Source organism: Gracilinanus agilis, chromosome 6 (genome assembly GCF_016433145.1).
Source record: "Gracilinanus agilis isolate LMUSP501 chromosome 6, AgileGrace, whole genome shotgun sequence".
Lineage (NCBI taxonomy): Eukaryota > Metazoa > Chordata > Mammalia > Didelphimorphia > Didelphidae > Gracilinanus > Gracilinanus agilis.
This window is the reverse complement of record NC_058135.1, coordinates 277,686,694-277,701,990: the sequence shown is the minus strand read 5'-3', so window position 1 is coordinate 277,701,990 and position 15,297 is coordinate 277,686,694. Positions and strand designations below refer to the sequence as shown.

At 36.3% G+C, this 15,297-nt stretch overlaps 1 protein-coding gene across 1 annotated transcript; it reads left to right on the top strand.

Moving 5' to 3' along the window:
- Positions 1-7,742: 7,742 nt before the first annotated feature.
- On the top strand, positions 7,743-8,687 carry LOC123252675 (olfactory receptor 1009-like). The gene has a single exon (XM_044681941.1). It carries the CDS (start codon positions 7,743-7,745, stop codon positions 8,685-8,687), a length of 945 nt encoding a protein of 314 aa, XP_044537876.1.
- Positions 8,688-15,297: the final 6,610 nt, after the last annotated feature.

The following is a 15,297-nucleotide window of genomic DNA, read 5'->3' as shown; positions in this document are numbered from 1 at the left end:
CTGAGTAGCTCAGTGGATTAAGAGACAAACCTAGAGACAGGAGGTCCTGGGTTCAAATCTGGCCTCAGATACTTCCCTGCTGTGTGACCCTGGGAAAGTCACTTAACCCCCATTGCCTAGCCCTTACCACTCTTCTGCCTTGGAGCCAATACACAGTATTGACTCCAAGATGGAAGGTAAGGTTTTAAAAAAAAAAAAGAAAGAAATTGAATCTCTATGGTCTTATTTAGATTGTAAAAACAGTGAAGACTTTTTAATTATTTTCCTCCCTATTAACATTGTAAATCCCAAGGAAGTGGATACCAGAGGGATATTGCTCCCTTAAGGAAAAAAAAAAAAAAGAACATGATGCAACCAGACAGAGTAATTTAGGTTCTTGGAAAGAACATTATCTTCTAAAGGACGCAGGAAATTTCCACAGTGAAAGCAAATGATAATAAAACTAAACACTACTGGGAAATTATGCCACCTCTATGAGCCATAGGAGAGGCAAAAGGGAAGGGTGAAGGTGAGACAAAGAAAATTGAAAAAAGAGAACATTGGATAACCTATTCTGACTGTACTCTTTTTTAAAAAAATATATTTCTTCAAATAAAACAAAGGAGGCTTGAGAAAAAGTAAGTTGAGTCATTGCTAATCCACTTTACTCCCACCATATTTTTTTAATGTCTCAGCTTTCATTAGATAAGAGAAGAAATTTGTAAGGTTGCTCCCTTCCTCATAAGTAGGATACCATGTAAGGGACCATGGTCTAGGTTAGAGTCTTCCATCAGGGATTTTGATAGTGTATACCATATAGAGCTTGGTTTGGCCATTGTCCTACTCATTGACTTCAACCAGTTCAACTATTTTTTCTTATCTTCTCTGAGCTGGAACTTTCCAGGATGAACAAGTAACTCTGAAGGTAAGGGAAGCATAGTGGAGCAGAGAGACTTTAGAATATGACTAAATAATTGTGAGGTGAGAATAGTTAAAAGGCCTGTAACTTGAGGGAAAAAGTAGTAAAATTATTTTCTTTAAGTGAGAAAAATGATGTCTTCTCTCTGTCTTTTAGTGAATGAATATTATTTCTCCTTTTTCTTTTTTCTAAACCCTTACCTTTCATCTTGGAATCAATACTATGTTTTTGTTCTAAAGAAGAAGAGTGGTAAGGACTAGGCAATGGGGGTTAAGTAACTTGCCCAGGGTCACCCAGCTAGGAAGTATCTGTGGACAGATTTGAACCCAGGACCTCTTCTCTTTGGGCCTGACTTTCAATACACTGAGCCATCTAGCTTTCTCCTTTATTCTTCTTTATTTCAAACTCTCAATATGTAAATGGATCTTTAATCTCAATGCTATGATCTTTCCCTACATAAGTACAAACTTCATCCACAATTTCTGATTCTATCCTATGTAAAAGAAATCTTTAAAAGGCATCCAGTAACTTAAAGTTGGGTTTTAAAAATTAGTTATTTAGTTGGGATTTTTGAAAAATATTAAATAATATTTGTTTGCTTAAAAGGGTTTAGGTATGATTTTCATTCTAGATTTATCTACTTTAACCAGCGAACATTAGCTTTCACAAAAAAATGTCTCATGGAATTCAATATTTACCTTCCTCCTCCATGGGCTTTCCAGATGGAAAAGGGGAAAATGTGAGACTTTTATCTAGGATAGTTATCCAGTTAGAGAAGGCAGAAATAGTAGGTTCTTTTACAGGACATCCTCAGATAAAGGTCTGGTAGGAGAAATATGGATGTCTTTATTAGGAGTTTAGTTAATGTACTGTCTTTAGATTACTTTGGGAGACTAGCAGTCATATAGAGTGACATTATTGAATTTCAATTCAATGTATGCAGAGTAAGTCCCACCTTCATTTTCTTTTTGAGAGGTAAGTGGGCTGGAGTTTGGTAATGAGGATATAATGTGGAGTAGAAATTAAACAATGAACCAGTGTTATAACCAAAAAAAGCTATATTTTTCTCAATTTTTTAAAAATTTTAAAAATGGGTATATGTATACTTTAAGTATAAAAAATCAATGCATACTAAGATGAGTCTATGTATACTTTGTTTTTAAATGTTATGAAGTGAGATCAGGAAGTGAAATGGATTTTTTTAAGATTCTGATTTATCTCTCTACTTTGAACTTCTTCCCCCTCCAACCTGTTCTCCACACAGCTGCCAATCTGATATCCTTAAAACACATTCCACTTCTTTCCAAGAATCTTCAGTAGCTCACCAGTGCCTCCAGTGTCAATTTCAGAATTACTGGCATGAAATTTAAAATTCTACACACTATAAGTGTGTGCATATGTTTTAGAACATATGTTTTTTATAGATATGAATGCATATTTTGCATGTATCTATATTATAGAAATGATATGTTTATTTATGTGTTCATCCATATACGTATATAATGGAAAGATTACATTTTTGGGAGGCTTTAAATGATGACAACTAGGAATATCAGAAAAATGTTCTCATAGGACTTGTAACCTGAAATGTGCTTTAAATGAGGTAAAGATTCAGCAAAGGAATGTGGAATTCTAGGGGAGGTGAACCAACAAGGATGAGTAATTGTGCTAAGCTCTAAAGGAGGAAGAGAGTATGTAGCATACCTGAAGTAGCTATCAGTCGGATTTCATGGGAATGAATTTTTGTACATATGTATGTGTGTATAATATGTATGTATTGGTATATCTAGATGTGTATGCATGTGTGAATTTGTATATATATATATATATATCCTAGTCATTTTCACTCTCAGATTCATTTTATTTTATTTTATTTTGTTTTACTTTATGTATATTTTTGGTATTTATTTACCTGCATGTATGCTATATGAGTCTCATGCTAGCAAGGAGGCAGAGGGGATGGAATATTGTAACTAGAGTCAGAAAGACCTGAGTGCTAATCAGACCTCAGACATTTACTAGCTATGTGGCCTTGGGCAAGTCATTTGGCCTCTGAGTGCCTCAGTTTCCTCAATTTAAAAATGAGGTTGATAATATGATCTATCTTTCAAAATTGTTAGAAAGATCAAATGTGATCATATTTGAAAAGGCTGAGCACAATGCGTAGCACAGAGGCTCTTAATAAATACATGTCCCTCTCCCCCAGTTAAAGGGGGGATTATAAATGTAAGCTTTTTGAGGGGAGAAACTCTTTTTTTATTCATCTTTTGTTAGAGCCTAGATTGGGAGCCTTACACAGAATTAGCATTTAATGTGTTTGTTGAATCAAATTATTTTTATTCGAGCAGATTATGTGTCTATGTTCTGTGTATGTTTGTGTGTGTATGTGTGGAATGACCAGGTCAAGCCTGAAGAAAGAGTAACTTATGAAGAGATCAGGTCTTTTTTTATGCCCTTTATGAATAATTGCCAGCTTAGGGATGACTGTCTGGCTAAATTCTCATAATCAGGATAGAAGAAATTGGTTTAACTTGCTTCCTTGAAATGTAGGATTTGATCATGCTACTCCCTGTTCTAGAAACTTCCCTGACACTTGGGTAAAATTCAAACTTGTTTAGCTTTTAGAGCCCATCCTAATCTGCCTCCACCAGATCTTTCCAGAATTATTGGAAATGCTCTGGGTCCCAATCAGACCAGCCGATCCAAAAATTAACCAACGTTTTGGCATAAAGTAAGTGCTTGATGTATCATTGCTGACTGACTTCTGCCACTTTCTAATACACTACCTTCCATTTCACCTCCAGATGTTTTCGCAGAGGCTACAGCCTCATGAGTAGAGGGAGCTCTCTTCTCATCACTGTCTCATGGAATCATTCATTACCTTTCTTCAAGGAAGAGCTCATGTGCCATTTCTTTAAGGACATTCATTCTAGGGACAGCTAGGCAGTCCACTGGATAGAGCATCAGGTCTAGAGTTGGGAGGACCGCAGTTCAAATCTGGCCTCAGACACTTCCTAGTTTTGTGAACCTGGGCAAGTCACTTAACCCTGATTGTCTCTTCATCACTGCTTTTCTCTCTTAGAACTAATACTAAGAGAGAAGTTAAGGGTTTAAGGAAAAAAAAAGAAAAATTCATCTTGATCTCCTTAATACACTGCTCCTCATTTCATTGTATCTATTTTTAAATCTATTTGAATGAATGAATATGAGAATTTGAATATGGATAAATTCTTATGCATTGTTATTAAAAGAAGCACTAATAATAGTTTTAATTTGAAGAAAATGAAACCAAAGCAAATCCTCATTGCATGTTTCCATGGCAGATTTGAGAAGAGATTTACCTAAGATATGAATTAATTCATTTAGGATTAAAAAAATAATACTTTTCTTGACTTTTTCATTTACCATCATTATATCTTTCAGCAAATTTTAATTTAAAATGGTCTGAGCCTCAGTCTCACTATCTAAGAGACAGGGATAATAGTAACAACTTTGTATCCAGTATTTTTTAGAAGGATCAGGTGGAATGATGAAGATGAAAAGAATTTGAAATCTATGAAATCAAAATGGAAGGTTATTATAGTCGCATGATAATGATAGGGAATGGACTAGAGATTCCAGTGCAATAGGAAACTCCCAAGTGAGGAATTAGCCATTCAGAGAAGGTTCTGACTTAGAGTTTCTTAGAACACTTAATTGCTTGCTCAAGTTAAATGATTCACCTAGGGCTGCACAGCCAGTATGTTTCAGAGTCAGCATTTGAACTCATGTCTTCCTGACAATAACACCAGCTCTATTCATTTTGCCATTTGCCATATCTTCTGAATAATAATTACTAATATCAGCAAATGAAAGAAATGAATACATTGCCTTTAAAAGTGTATCTGGGATGGTTGTAAATGTAGCCATCCCTTCTCTCACAGGCTGGTGGTGTTGGATCACGGGAAATGTAGTTTTATACATTTCCCAAATCCACTTTTTACAATTCCCCGTGAGGTCCGGCAAAAAAAAAAGGTTAGTCCTTTTTTCTTCGCTGGACCTGTAAAAATAACAGCTTTTAAATTTTTCAGGAATTTTGGGATAAAGAAATAGATGAACAAATGGTTAAAATTAGACGCATTGACAAAAAACCAATTTGGGGGGCTGTCCCCCACTGGCACAACAGTGTACAATTTAAAACAATACATACAACTCAATTTCAACTCCCCATAGTTCAATCAACTGCACCCCAAAGTTCAAAGTTTGGTCTTCATGGTACAGTGAAGGCTTTTCAGATGTCTTCATGGTGTCTTCACCAAAACAAGTTCGTCATCTGGATTCTGGGGAGATGGCAAGATCCTTATCCTGAAATTATTCTCAAAAGAATTTAAACTTTACATTATAGATTACAAAACATACATTTTCTTCTAAGATTTTATATAATTCCCCGTGAAATTACTCCTAAAAGAGTTAAATAAATATACATATATTTTTACATTATCGAATTTTAAAAAACTTAACAGATATCCCCATGAGGTAAATCTTAAAACACACCTTTTCTTCTGAAAAAGGGTACCTCAGGTCAGCTAAGGATGAGTGGCTGAGTCCTGGGGGGTTATATGAATTCAATTGGCAAAATCAAAAGAATAAAATTCAAGAAAAAAGAAAAAAAAATTAACTTGTAAATGTAAAATGTGCAAAATCTAGGGAAAATAAACTTAGACCTTTGAATGAAGGTCTAATTAAAGTGAATTCAACAGTGTGCAATTATCCATCCAGGGCCAGGACTTAAGGAAAATGTCTCTCTCTGATCTGACTTATCATCAGCTTTTTAGGGAAGTGAGCCAAATAATTAACCAATCTTAGGTGCTTTCTAGGAATCTAAGTCGAGGGGACCCACGTCCTCTAAAGTTTTAGAAAAGACTGGGACTCCAGGACTCAAACCCAATTTCAAGCCCTAATGTATTGGCATAGAACTGCTATTATGCAGATCTTAGTCAGTCAAGTCTCTGACCATGTGCTTTCTTTAGCACTATTAATGGCTTTCATATTCCCTTCTGGAATCAGAGAGGCATTTAAATCAGTCCTATAGGCTCAGGTATTTGCTGTAGAATCAGAAAAAGGATAAATAATGATTATATATGTACTTCCAGTACAAGATGATAAAAAGGAAAAATCAATTGCTCTCATTAAAAAAAAATGTTTTAAAAATTCAAAAAAATATATAGCTTAGAACTAGAAGGGTTATGTTACCCAAAAATGAGACTTTCTGTGAGAGAAAGTGGGTTTTACAAAATAGCAGATTCACAATGCACATTTAGATAGAGTACCATAATTTCCAATAGCACACTTTAAAACAATAAACAGTGATGTTCAAAATCATATACTTGTTGCAACTTTTAACCCTTGGCAAATGCTGTTATTGCTTCCATAGAAAAGAATATACAGGAGCTCCTTGACTCTCTGTATTTTAAAAAAAATCCTGGATAGGAATGCTTCTACCCATTTAAGGCAATAATATCTCTTATAATAAAATATATAAAAGCTTTATCCTTTAAGACAACAATTCTTAAGGATTTAAAGTAAAAAAAAGATCTCTTGTAAAATTACAAGGTAATATTTAAAGCATGGAAACTTTCAAGGTTCTTTGCAATTACCAAGGCAGAATAAATTTTTAAAAGACATGTGCTCTATAAGATGTTCATAGGTGGTACATATAACCGCATTGCTTCTGATACAGTAAGCTTTAAGTAAATTAGGAAATATAATAACATCATAAGCAGAAACTTCATTAGCATAAAATGATTCAGTGCAACAGGAAAATCAACGAAATAAGCAAGATTAATTTACAAAACTAATTAGCAATATATAGTAAGATACAGTCTTTTTAAAACAGAATAAAGCTCATTCAGTTCCGAGGTTTTAAAAGTTCACCCCTGGTTTCAATTTAAGGTTCTTTTGATTGAGTTCTGCTGAGTTTAAGGGTTTTTTTTTTCTTCTAAAAGTTCAAAGTTCTGAGCAGTTATTGGGGTGAATATTTCTCCCCTGAGTTCAGTTTTTTTTTAATAATCACAAAAGTTTGAATAGGCCAAGCGCCTGAGAGGTTCAGATGCTAGGTCCACGTGGGCTTGGGGTTAGAGAAAAGCTCAGGAAAACTACCCACGTGTAGAGTCTGTGTGGGTTGGGGTTGCCTAAATTAGGTCTTTAGAGAAACACGTGGAAGGCTAGAAATAGGGAAAAAGGGGAATATACTACCCAAATGGTTTGCATCAGAGCTGAAGCAGTCTCTGGAGGTCTCGATCTCAGCAAAGGCGGCAGGACTGGGTTCTGGAGTGGAATTAGCAGGATCAGCAGCCAGGATCGGGGATCACAGGGACTGGAACGCTGGCAGGCTTGTAGGCTTTCGGCGTGGCAGGAATGGAGATCAAGTCAGGAGATAGCCAGTAGGAATGGAGATCAGCAGCAGAGAGTAGCGTCAGAGACACACTGTCTGGGCTCCGGCATTTTAGTTTAAAGCTAAAAGCCCGAATCGGCTGGCCTGACCTCCCGCCCAAGGTGGCTTGGGCTGGACTGGCCGGCTGAGTCCCACTGGAGGCAAAAACGTGCTCTTGCATTTAGCAAGAGCATGGCAAGGAAAGTCACTTTCCTTTTTTAAAAAAGTGCTCAAAAGAGCTGAGCCAGATGGCCAAAAAGCAGGCATGGCTATCGTTAGGCTATCTGGAAGATTTAGAGTTCGAATTTCGACCTTCTGGTTCGGGTTTGGGTCTGGGTCAATGACAGACACAATCATTCATGTTTAAAAGCACCAGTTCCCAATATCCTGTGTCCTGTCTGTCTTTTCCTCAGCAGAGACCACCAGGAATAAATGGCCAATGGAAACTACACCAGGGTCACCGAGTTCATCTTTGTGGGTTTGAAGTATCATCCTAAGCTGCAAGTTGCTCTCTTTGTGCTCTTCCTATCCTTTTATCTCTTCAACCTGACGGGCAATCTGGGCATGATCTTCCTGATCCGGATTGATGCTCGTCTTCACACCCCCATGTACTTTTTCCTCAGCCACCTATCTTTTGTGGACATCAGTTTCTCTTCTGTGGTGGCCCCCAAGATGCTGAGAGACTTTTTTGAGGAGAGAAAGATCATCTCTTTTCTGGGCTGTGCATTGCAACAATGGTTCTTTGGATTTTTTGTGGCCACAGAATGCTTCCTCTTGGCCTCTATGGCCTATGACCGCTATGTTGCCATCTGTAACCCCTTGCTTTACTCTGTGGCCATGTCCCAGAGACTCTGCATACAGCTTGTGTCCGGTCCCTATGCTGCAGGTTTCACAAGCACCATGACTCACACCACTGCTGCCTTCCGCCTGCCCTTCTGTGGCCCCAATGTCATCAATCACTTCTTCTGTGACATCTCCCCTCTCTTCACTCTCATCTGTGCTGACATCTCAGTCAACAAGATTGTCCTTTTCATCATGGCTGGGTCAGTGTTGGTATTCAGTGGTCTGATTATCATCATATCCTACATCTACATCCTCATTGCCATCCTCAGAATCCGTTCTGCTGAGGGAAGACGCAAAGCCTTTTCCACCTGCTCCTCTCACTTAACTGCTGTCAGTATCCTCTATGGGACACTCTTCTTCATCTATGTGCGGCCCAGTGCTAGCTTCTCCCTGGACCTTAACAAGGTGGTGTCTGTGTTTTATACAGCAGTGATCCCCATGTTGAATCCTCTCATTTACAGCTTAAGAAACAAAGAGGTCAAAGATGCCATCCATAGGACCATTGCTAAAATCAAGTTTTGTATTAACAATTAAATTATTTTCTAGAATAAATAATGGACTATATTCTAAGTCAGGTTGGACATGCTCTTAAAGTTCATTGTGCAATTATTATCATTCCTGGGCACTTGGCACTTTTCTGTAGCTTATGATCACCTCCTAGTTCTTTGGTTCTTGGAAAATATTTTTAAAATGCATATCCTTTTTCTGTTCTGTACTGTTTTTTATAAAGCAAGTAATATGGAAATATTTTATATGACCACACATGTATAATTTAGATCAAATTGGTTAATTTCTTAAGGAAAGGAGAGGGATGGGAAAGGAGAGAGAGAATGTATAATTCAAAATTTAAAAAAAATGTTAAATTTTTGTTTACATTTAACTGAGAAAAAATAAAATAAAAATTTAATTCCAACTAAAATATTTCCTACTTTTTCCTGTATTTTTGCTAGGTAGTTTGTCGAATGTGAAGATTAATTAATTTGTACTTGTTGCATATCACTGACTACAGAACTCCTGACCATCTATTTTCCTCTTTAACAAGGGAAATTTTCTCACTTCTAACTATTGGAATAGTTCCTCTACATGGAAGAGGATATCTCTATCTCTATCTCTATCTATCTCTATCTCTATTTCTATCTATACTATGTATAAATCGATAGATCAATCTATCTCTATCTATACTATATAGATATCTATCTCTATCTCTATCTATACTACGTATAGATTGACAGATCTATCTATCAATCAATCTATTAATATCTTTCTTATAGTCCATGGGATCCTAGTTAGGTTTTTGTCTAGGCTGAAGTAATCCAGATTACACTTTATAAGGAAGATCTGCATCTGCATCCCCATTCAAAAACTCATTACATATGTGACCCTTAACAGTAGTCCCTTGTAAGCTTTACAACTCACCAAATGGATAAAGATATTACTGTAATCCAAAGGCTAGCATTCAGAACCAAATAGGCTTTTCTTGACCTGTGGGAATTGCTACTGATTTATTCCTCTTGATTTAAAGTGGAATTCTTTGATTTCTTCCTAATATTTAAAGAAATCAACAAAGAATTCTTATTGCAGACACTAAAGTGAGGTATAAAGATTTTTACTTTTCCTTCATAGTTCCTTTATGGCAGAACCATTCCTTTTCTTTTCCTTCTTCTGCATATCCTAGTATGAAAAATCATACTTTCTATAGGACATTTTTTTTTATAGAAAGAAATGAACATGTGCATTTGGAAAGAATTTTGAGGATTGAGGCAGAATCCAAATTGTAGATGACTGTTTAGTAGCTGAATTGCTTATCTGTTATTTTACTAAAATTTCCAAGGTTTGGATCTGTCGCATGATGCCTAGTCACAGGTTTCTATATTTTGGGCAACTTACACATTTCAACTTCTTCAGTCAAAATTCTCCTTGGTTCAATTTGGATTGTCTCACCTTGGTGCTTTCAGCCTAATTCATTTGCCTAATTTGGCGTCTCAGATGTTAGCTCTTAGATGATCAACAAATATATGAATTAATGGTGGCCTTTCAGGTTCCCACTCACGTTTTTTACTTAATCATGGGAATCCATTTAGTGTAATGTTAGTGTAATGGGAAAAAAATCAGAGGTCCTTTTTCAAAACCTGGTGCTACAATTTACTATTTATTTCTCTGGTGAAATGGATTCTTCTTTCAGGCCTTAGTTTCCCATGTTAATATTAAAAATAATATAGACTGATATAATAATATATATTAGTAATTTAATTAAAGCCATGCTGATAGATAATTAGACCACGTGCTTGTAAGCATTCAAAACTGCCGCCTCCATTTTGTTATCCTCTCTCCTCCCGAGTCTGCTGGCCAAGAGCCTACTGGCCCAGAGCCCCCTCCCTCCTAACCCAGGAGATTATAAACTCTTCCCTGCGTCAAGACGTAGGCCTCCCCAAGCCCAAAAACCTGGAAACGGAAACCAGTTGGACCATGTTGGATCACGGGAACTGTAGTTTTGATACATTTTCCCTGTCCATAGAAATATATACACTTTTTAGATGGCATTTCCCAAATTTCACTTTTACACCCAATTTGTAAAGTGACTAGATGAATGGACTAAATATTTTCTAGCATCCCTTCTAGCTAGAAATCCTATACTCCTATAATGATAAAACTTCTTTCTATGGCACCTTGATATTTCCACAACAATCCTATAGTGCTAATGCGAACATCTTTAGTCACATTTTACAAATGACAAAATCAAGGCTTAGAGAGACTAAATGACTTGCCCATTGTCATAAAGATATGGGAGTCGGCAGTTCTAAGTTCAGATTTTACCTCTAAGTTAAGGTTTTTATTTATTATTTATTTTTTATTACACTTCACTGCCTCTCAATTATTGGCTAAACAGATATTCCTCAGTCTCAGTCCAAAGCTGGAAGAGAGAAAGGAATGGGAAAACAGACAAACAAAAGCAAGGACAACACCTGCCCTACCTCAACACAATATCTGTGATGGATCATGTAGGGGGAGGAAAAAATACCCAGTACCTACTTCAGTATCAAAGTTTATAAGATATACCACATTTTTTCCATTGTAATGCAGACTACAATGTCTTCAATAATTTGGAGTAAGGGGCTAAAATCATCTAAGAGCTCATATGATTTATTAACAAGGGAAAATATACTAGATTTAGTGTCAAAAGGTCAACTTCAAAATTACTTTATATTTTCTCTGTCTTCTTTTTCAATGGACCTTTGTCTCGGAATCAAAAGGACAGGATATTATAACATTAGAATGTGTTGCAGATTTTCTTGACCATTGAAGGGTTGATTCAATTACAGGAAGAAGAACTGATTAGATTTTGGATTCTAAGAGACACCTACTCTTTTTCATAAATCTCCACTTGTTCTGTTTTGTTTTATTTGAATGTAGCTATTGTAAGGGTTAAAAAGTGGGAGTTTGACAAAAGTGAGGAGAGCAGTTGAATAAAACAGTTTAATCTGAGAAGAAGTACAGTTAGAAAATAGAAAAGGAGGCAAGGGAGATTATTATTTTAATACCCTATGACTATATCTAAATTCCTAATACTATCTAAAATTAAAACCCTATTTCTAACTATCTTCTGAGGACAGGTTTCTCTTGCCTGGCAAGATCAGACCTATCTAACATACACTATCTAAAATTAATTCACTAACTACCTATCTTCCTACATAAACAGACATTCACCACCAATGAACTCCTTTATTCAGGTTTTATCCTTCAACTGTCAGTAGTCAACTGTCAGTAGCCCCTTGACTAAGAGACAGACCTCCTGCTATCTCCGAACTGCCAATTGCCAGTAGCAGAACTGCCAACTTTTCTTTCCTTATCTTGCCCCTAGTCTTCTTGGTTAAGGGAATCTTCAGCTCTGGTTCACTGACCCCTTTCAGTTCTGTTCCACTTAGAAATCCTGCTCTCTTGCCTCTTAAAGAGTCAGAGGGAGAGATTAAGAAAATCTTTTTAACACTAAATATCCTTAGTTCCCTAATAACATATTTTATTTGATATTTTATGCAACCCAACTTTCTCTCTCATTTCTCTATGCAATAAAATTTCTTGGCAAGGTCTGTTGTTACCCATCTATCTTTCTTTCTTGATGTCTCAACATCTAATGTACTCCTTCCCAAAATAGCTTATATTAAAATATTTTTTTTTTAGTTCAGTCATTCCTAAATCTTTCTGATACCATATTGGGTTTACCTTAGCAAAAAAAGAGTAGAGTGATTTACCATTTACTTCTCCAGCTCATTTTACAAATGAGGAAATAAGGCAAACAGAGTTAACTGACCTGCACAGTGTCATACATTTAGTAAGTATCTGAGGCCAGATTTGAACTCAAGCCTTCCTGATTGCAGGCCAGACACTATCTATTATGCCCTAGTTGCCTTAAAGAAAAAAAAATAGACATAATTAAAAGGCATTATGACGGAAGCTACATTTTTCTAAAAGATATGATAGAGCGGGTAGTTGGGTAGCTCAGTGGATTGTGAGTCAGGCCTAGAGATGGGAAGTCCTACATTCAAATCTGGCATCAGACACTTCCAAGCTGTGTGACCCTGGGCAAGTCACTTGATCCCCATTGCCTACCCTTACCACTCTTCCTCCTAGAAGCCAATACACAGAAGTTAGGGGTTTAAAAAATTTTAAAAAAAAAAGATATGATAGACAGCTAAGTAAGAAAAAAATAAATTTTAAGCAATTTTTTTCTGATAAAAGCCTCATTTTTGAAATATATACTAAGAATATAACTGAGTCAAATGTAAAAAAAATAAAAGTCATTCCCCACGTGATAAATGGTTATATGATATAAATAGACAATTTTTAGAAGAAATTAAAGTTATCAATAGTCACTAAACATGCTCTAGATTGTTTAATTACTAAAAGGCAAGTTAAAACAACTTTGAAGACCCATCTCATACTAATGAACTTTTAGTTTAGTAGCAAATTGGTTCAATCATTATGAATAACAATTAGGAAGTAGGTCCAAAGTGCTATAAAATCTTATATACCCTCTGACTCAGCAGTAACACTACCAAATCTATATCCTAAGAGATCAAAGAAAAAGGAAAAGGACCTATATGTACAAAAATATTTAGAGCAACTTTTTTTGTGGTGGTAACGTGAAAGAGATTTTTTTACTCTATTGTCTATCTTGAGTTAACACTAACTTAAGAACCCCTACTTAGTACCTCACTAGACTGAAGAAAGGATTAGCTCTCCTTTGTCTGTCTTTTGATTAAACCAACAAAAAGTTTGAACTAGATGGAGTTCACAATTCACTTACTAAAATGGGTGACAATTCCAGAAACTTGTGAATCCTTTGATAAGGGTTGACACCTTCAGAGACCTTTGATAAGAGTTGATGCCTTCAGCACCATAAAAGGAAGCCCCAAACTCCCTCAGAGGAGATTATTTTTGAGAAGATAGTCTGAAGAGATTGTCTTCTGGATATAGTCTTTGATAGCTTTACAGAGAGTTTAGCTGGAGACTATGACTTCAACTTGGACTCTGACTCTTAGATTACTTCATTGAGTGAGTGAAAGGCTGACTCCTTTCCTAGTTTCTGAAGAGAGTAGCTTCCATCTTGGAGGAGGCCATCTGGTTACTCACTACCAAACTTCCTAGATGAGAGGTAATTAATATTTGCCTGGATTAAGGAGACCCAGAGCAAAACATTTAGGTTGATAGGATAGAGAACTTCTCTATCCCCCTCACATTTCTTTTCTTTATTGTTTCCTCTCTATTTGTATATATTTGTAAATAAATTTCTGACTCAAAATATAATAAATACTGGCAACCACATAACTTAATTATGGGAATGCTCATTACTTGGGGAATGGTTAAGCACATTGTGGAATGTGATTGTGATGAAGTACTACTATGACATGAGAAATGATTTAGGAGGTGATTTCAGAAAAAAAGTAAAATGGACAGAGCTATGTGAATTGATGAAAAGTGAATTCTTTTTAATCTTTGTTTTAGTCTTTGACAGAAGCAGGAGTAACTATGGATCTTTAGACCAAGTGGGCTATTACTATGCATATTTTCCCTGATGGCTTTACAAATATTGTACCATCTTGTTTACAAATCAGGATTCAGGTGAGATGGAAGGATATATGGAATCAAAATGGCAGAGGCTAGATCCTGGTGGGCATGAATAGCTTCCAAATTGCATTTCTTACATCAGCTATTTGGTTCTGCTGACCTTTGGGACTTACTTGGAATAATTTCTCTCACAGTAGTATTGATGGGGACAAAAAGGAAACTCTACAACCTGGAACCTATATCCCTTGACCCAGACATTGAACAATCCTCAATCTGTATTAGAACTGCTTCGACTGGGGCAGGCAATGGGAATTGACTTCCAAAATCTGACTGGAATTAACACCCAGAAAGTTTTCCAATTTATAATCCACCCCACTTAATTAGGTCCTTTGCAACTTGCTTAAAAACGAGGAATGAAATTGCTTCCAAGTTGGGTAATTGCCTGTCTCTTAGCAATTAATCTATTTTAATAGTGCCCAGAGTAGCTCATTAGAACTAGAATCAATAACAACTGCTGGGCCTTAGAGGCTGTAACCAGCCTTAAGAGAAAGAGGTCAAGACTTAGGCTTTCACATTCCTGAGGCAGATGGAGTTAATGGTTTAGTTACTCAGACTTCCAGTCCCATGGGCTTTTATTTCTTTCCTCTGGATGCTGTATTCTCCAGCAAATATAGAAAACTCTCTAACCCACCCTGCCCCCAATAAGCCACACAATCTCCTACCTCTGGCCTTTGTTCCAACTTTTCTGTGTGTCTAGAACTGTCTGCCTCTGCCTTTGGAATTGACCAAGATTCAATGTGATTTTTTTCCAAGAATCCATCAGTAACTGCTCAATTGGTAATCAAAAACACACAGCATTCTTAGCATGTTTTCAATATGTTTTATCTTGTTGTGTTTTCTTTTATCTTCCTCTATTAAATTGTTTCATAAAGGCAGGGTATTAACCTGCTCTTTCAGTTCACAATGTAATGCTCTTTTTATATATCATGTGACCTGCAAACAAATCTCTGGGCCTACACACTTTGGGTTCAGTCTTTGGGGCCTCACTATAATTTTACTCATTGGATTGTGTTGCATTTGA

Coding starts and splice junctions, on each gene's coding strand:
- LOC123252675 (XM_044681941.1), top strand. CDS start 7,743: ATGGCCAATGGAAACTACACCAGGGTCACCGAGTTCATCTTTGTGGGT.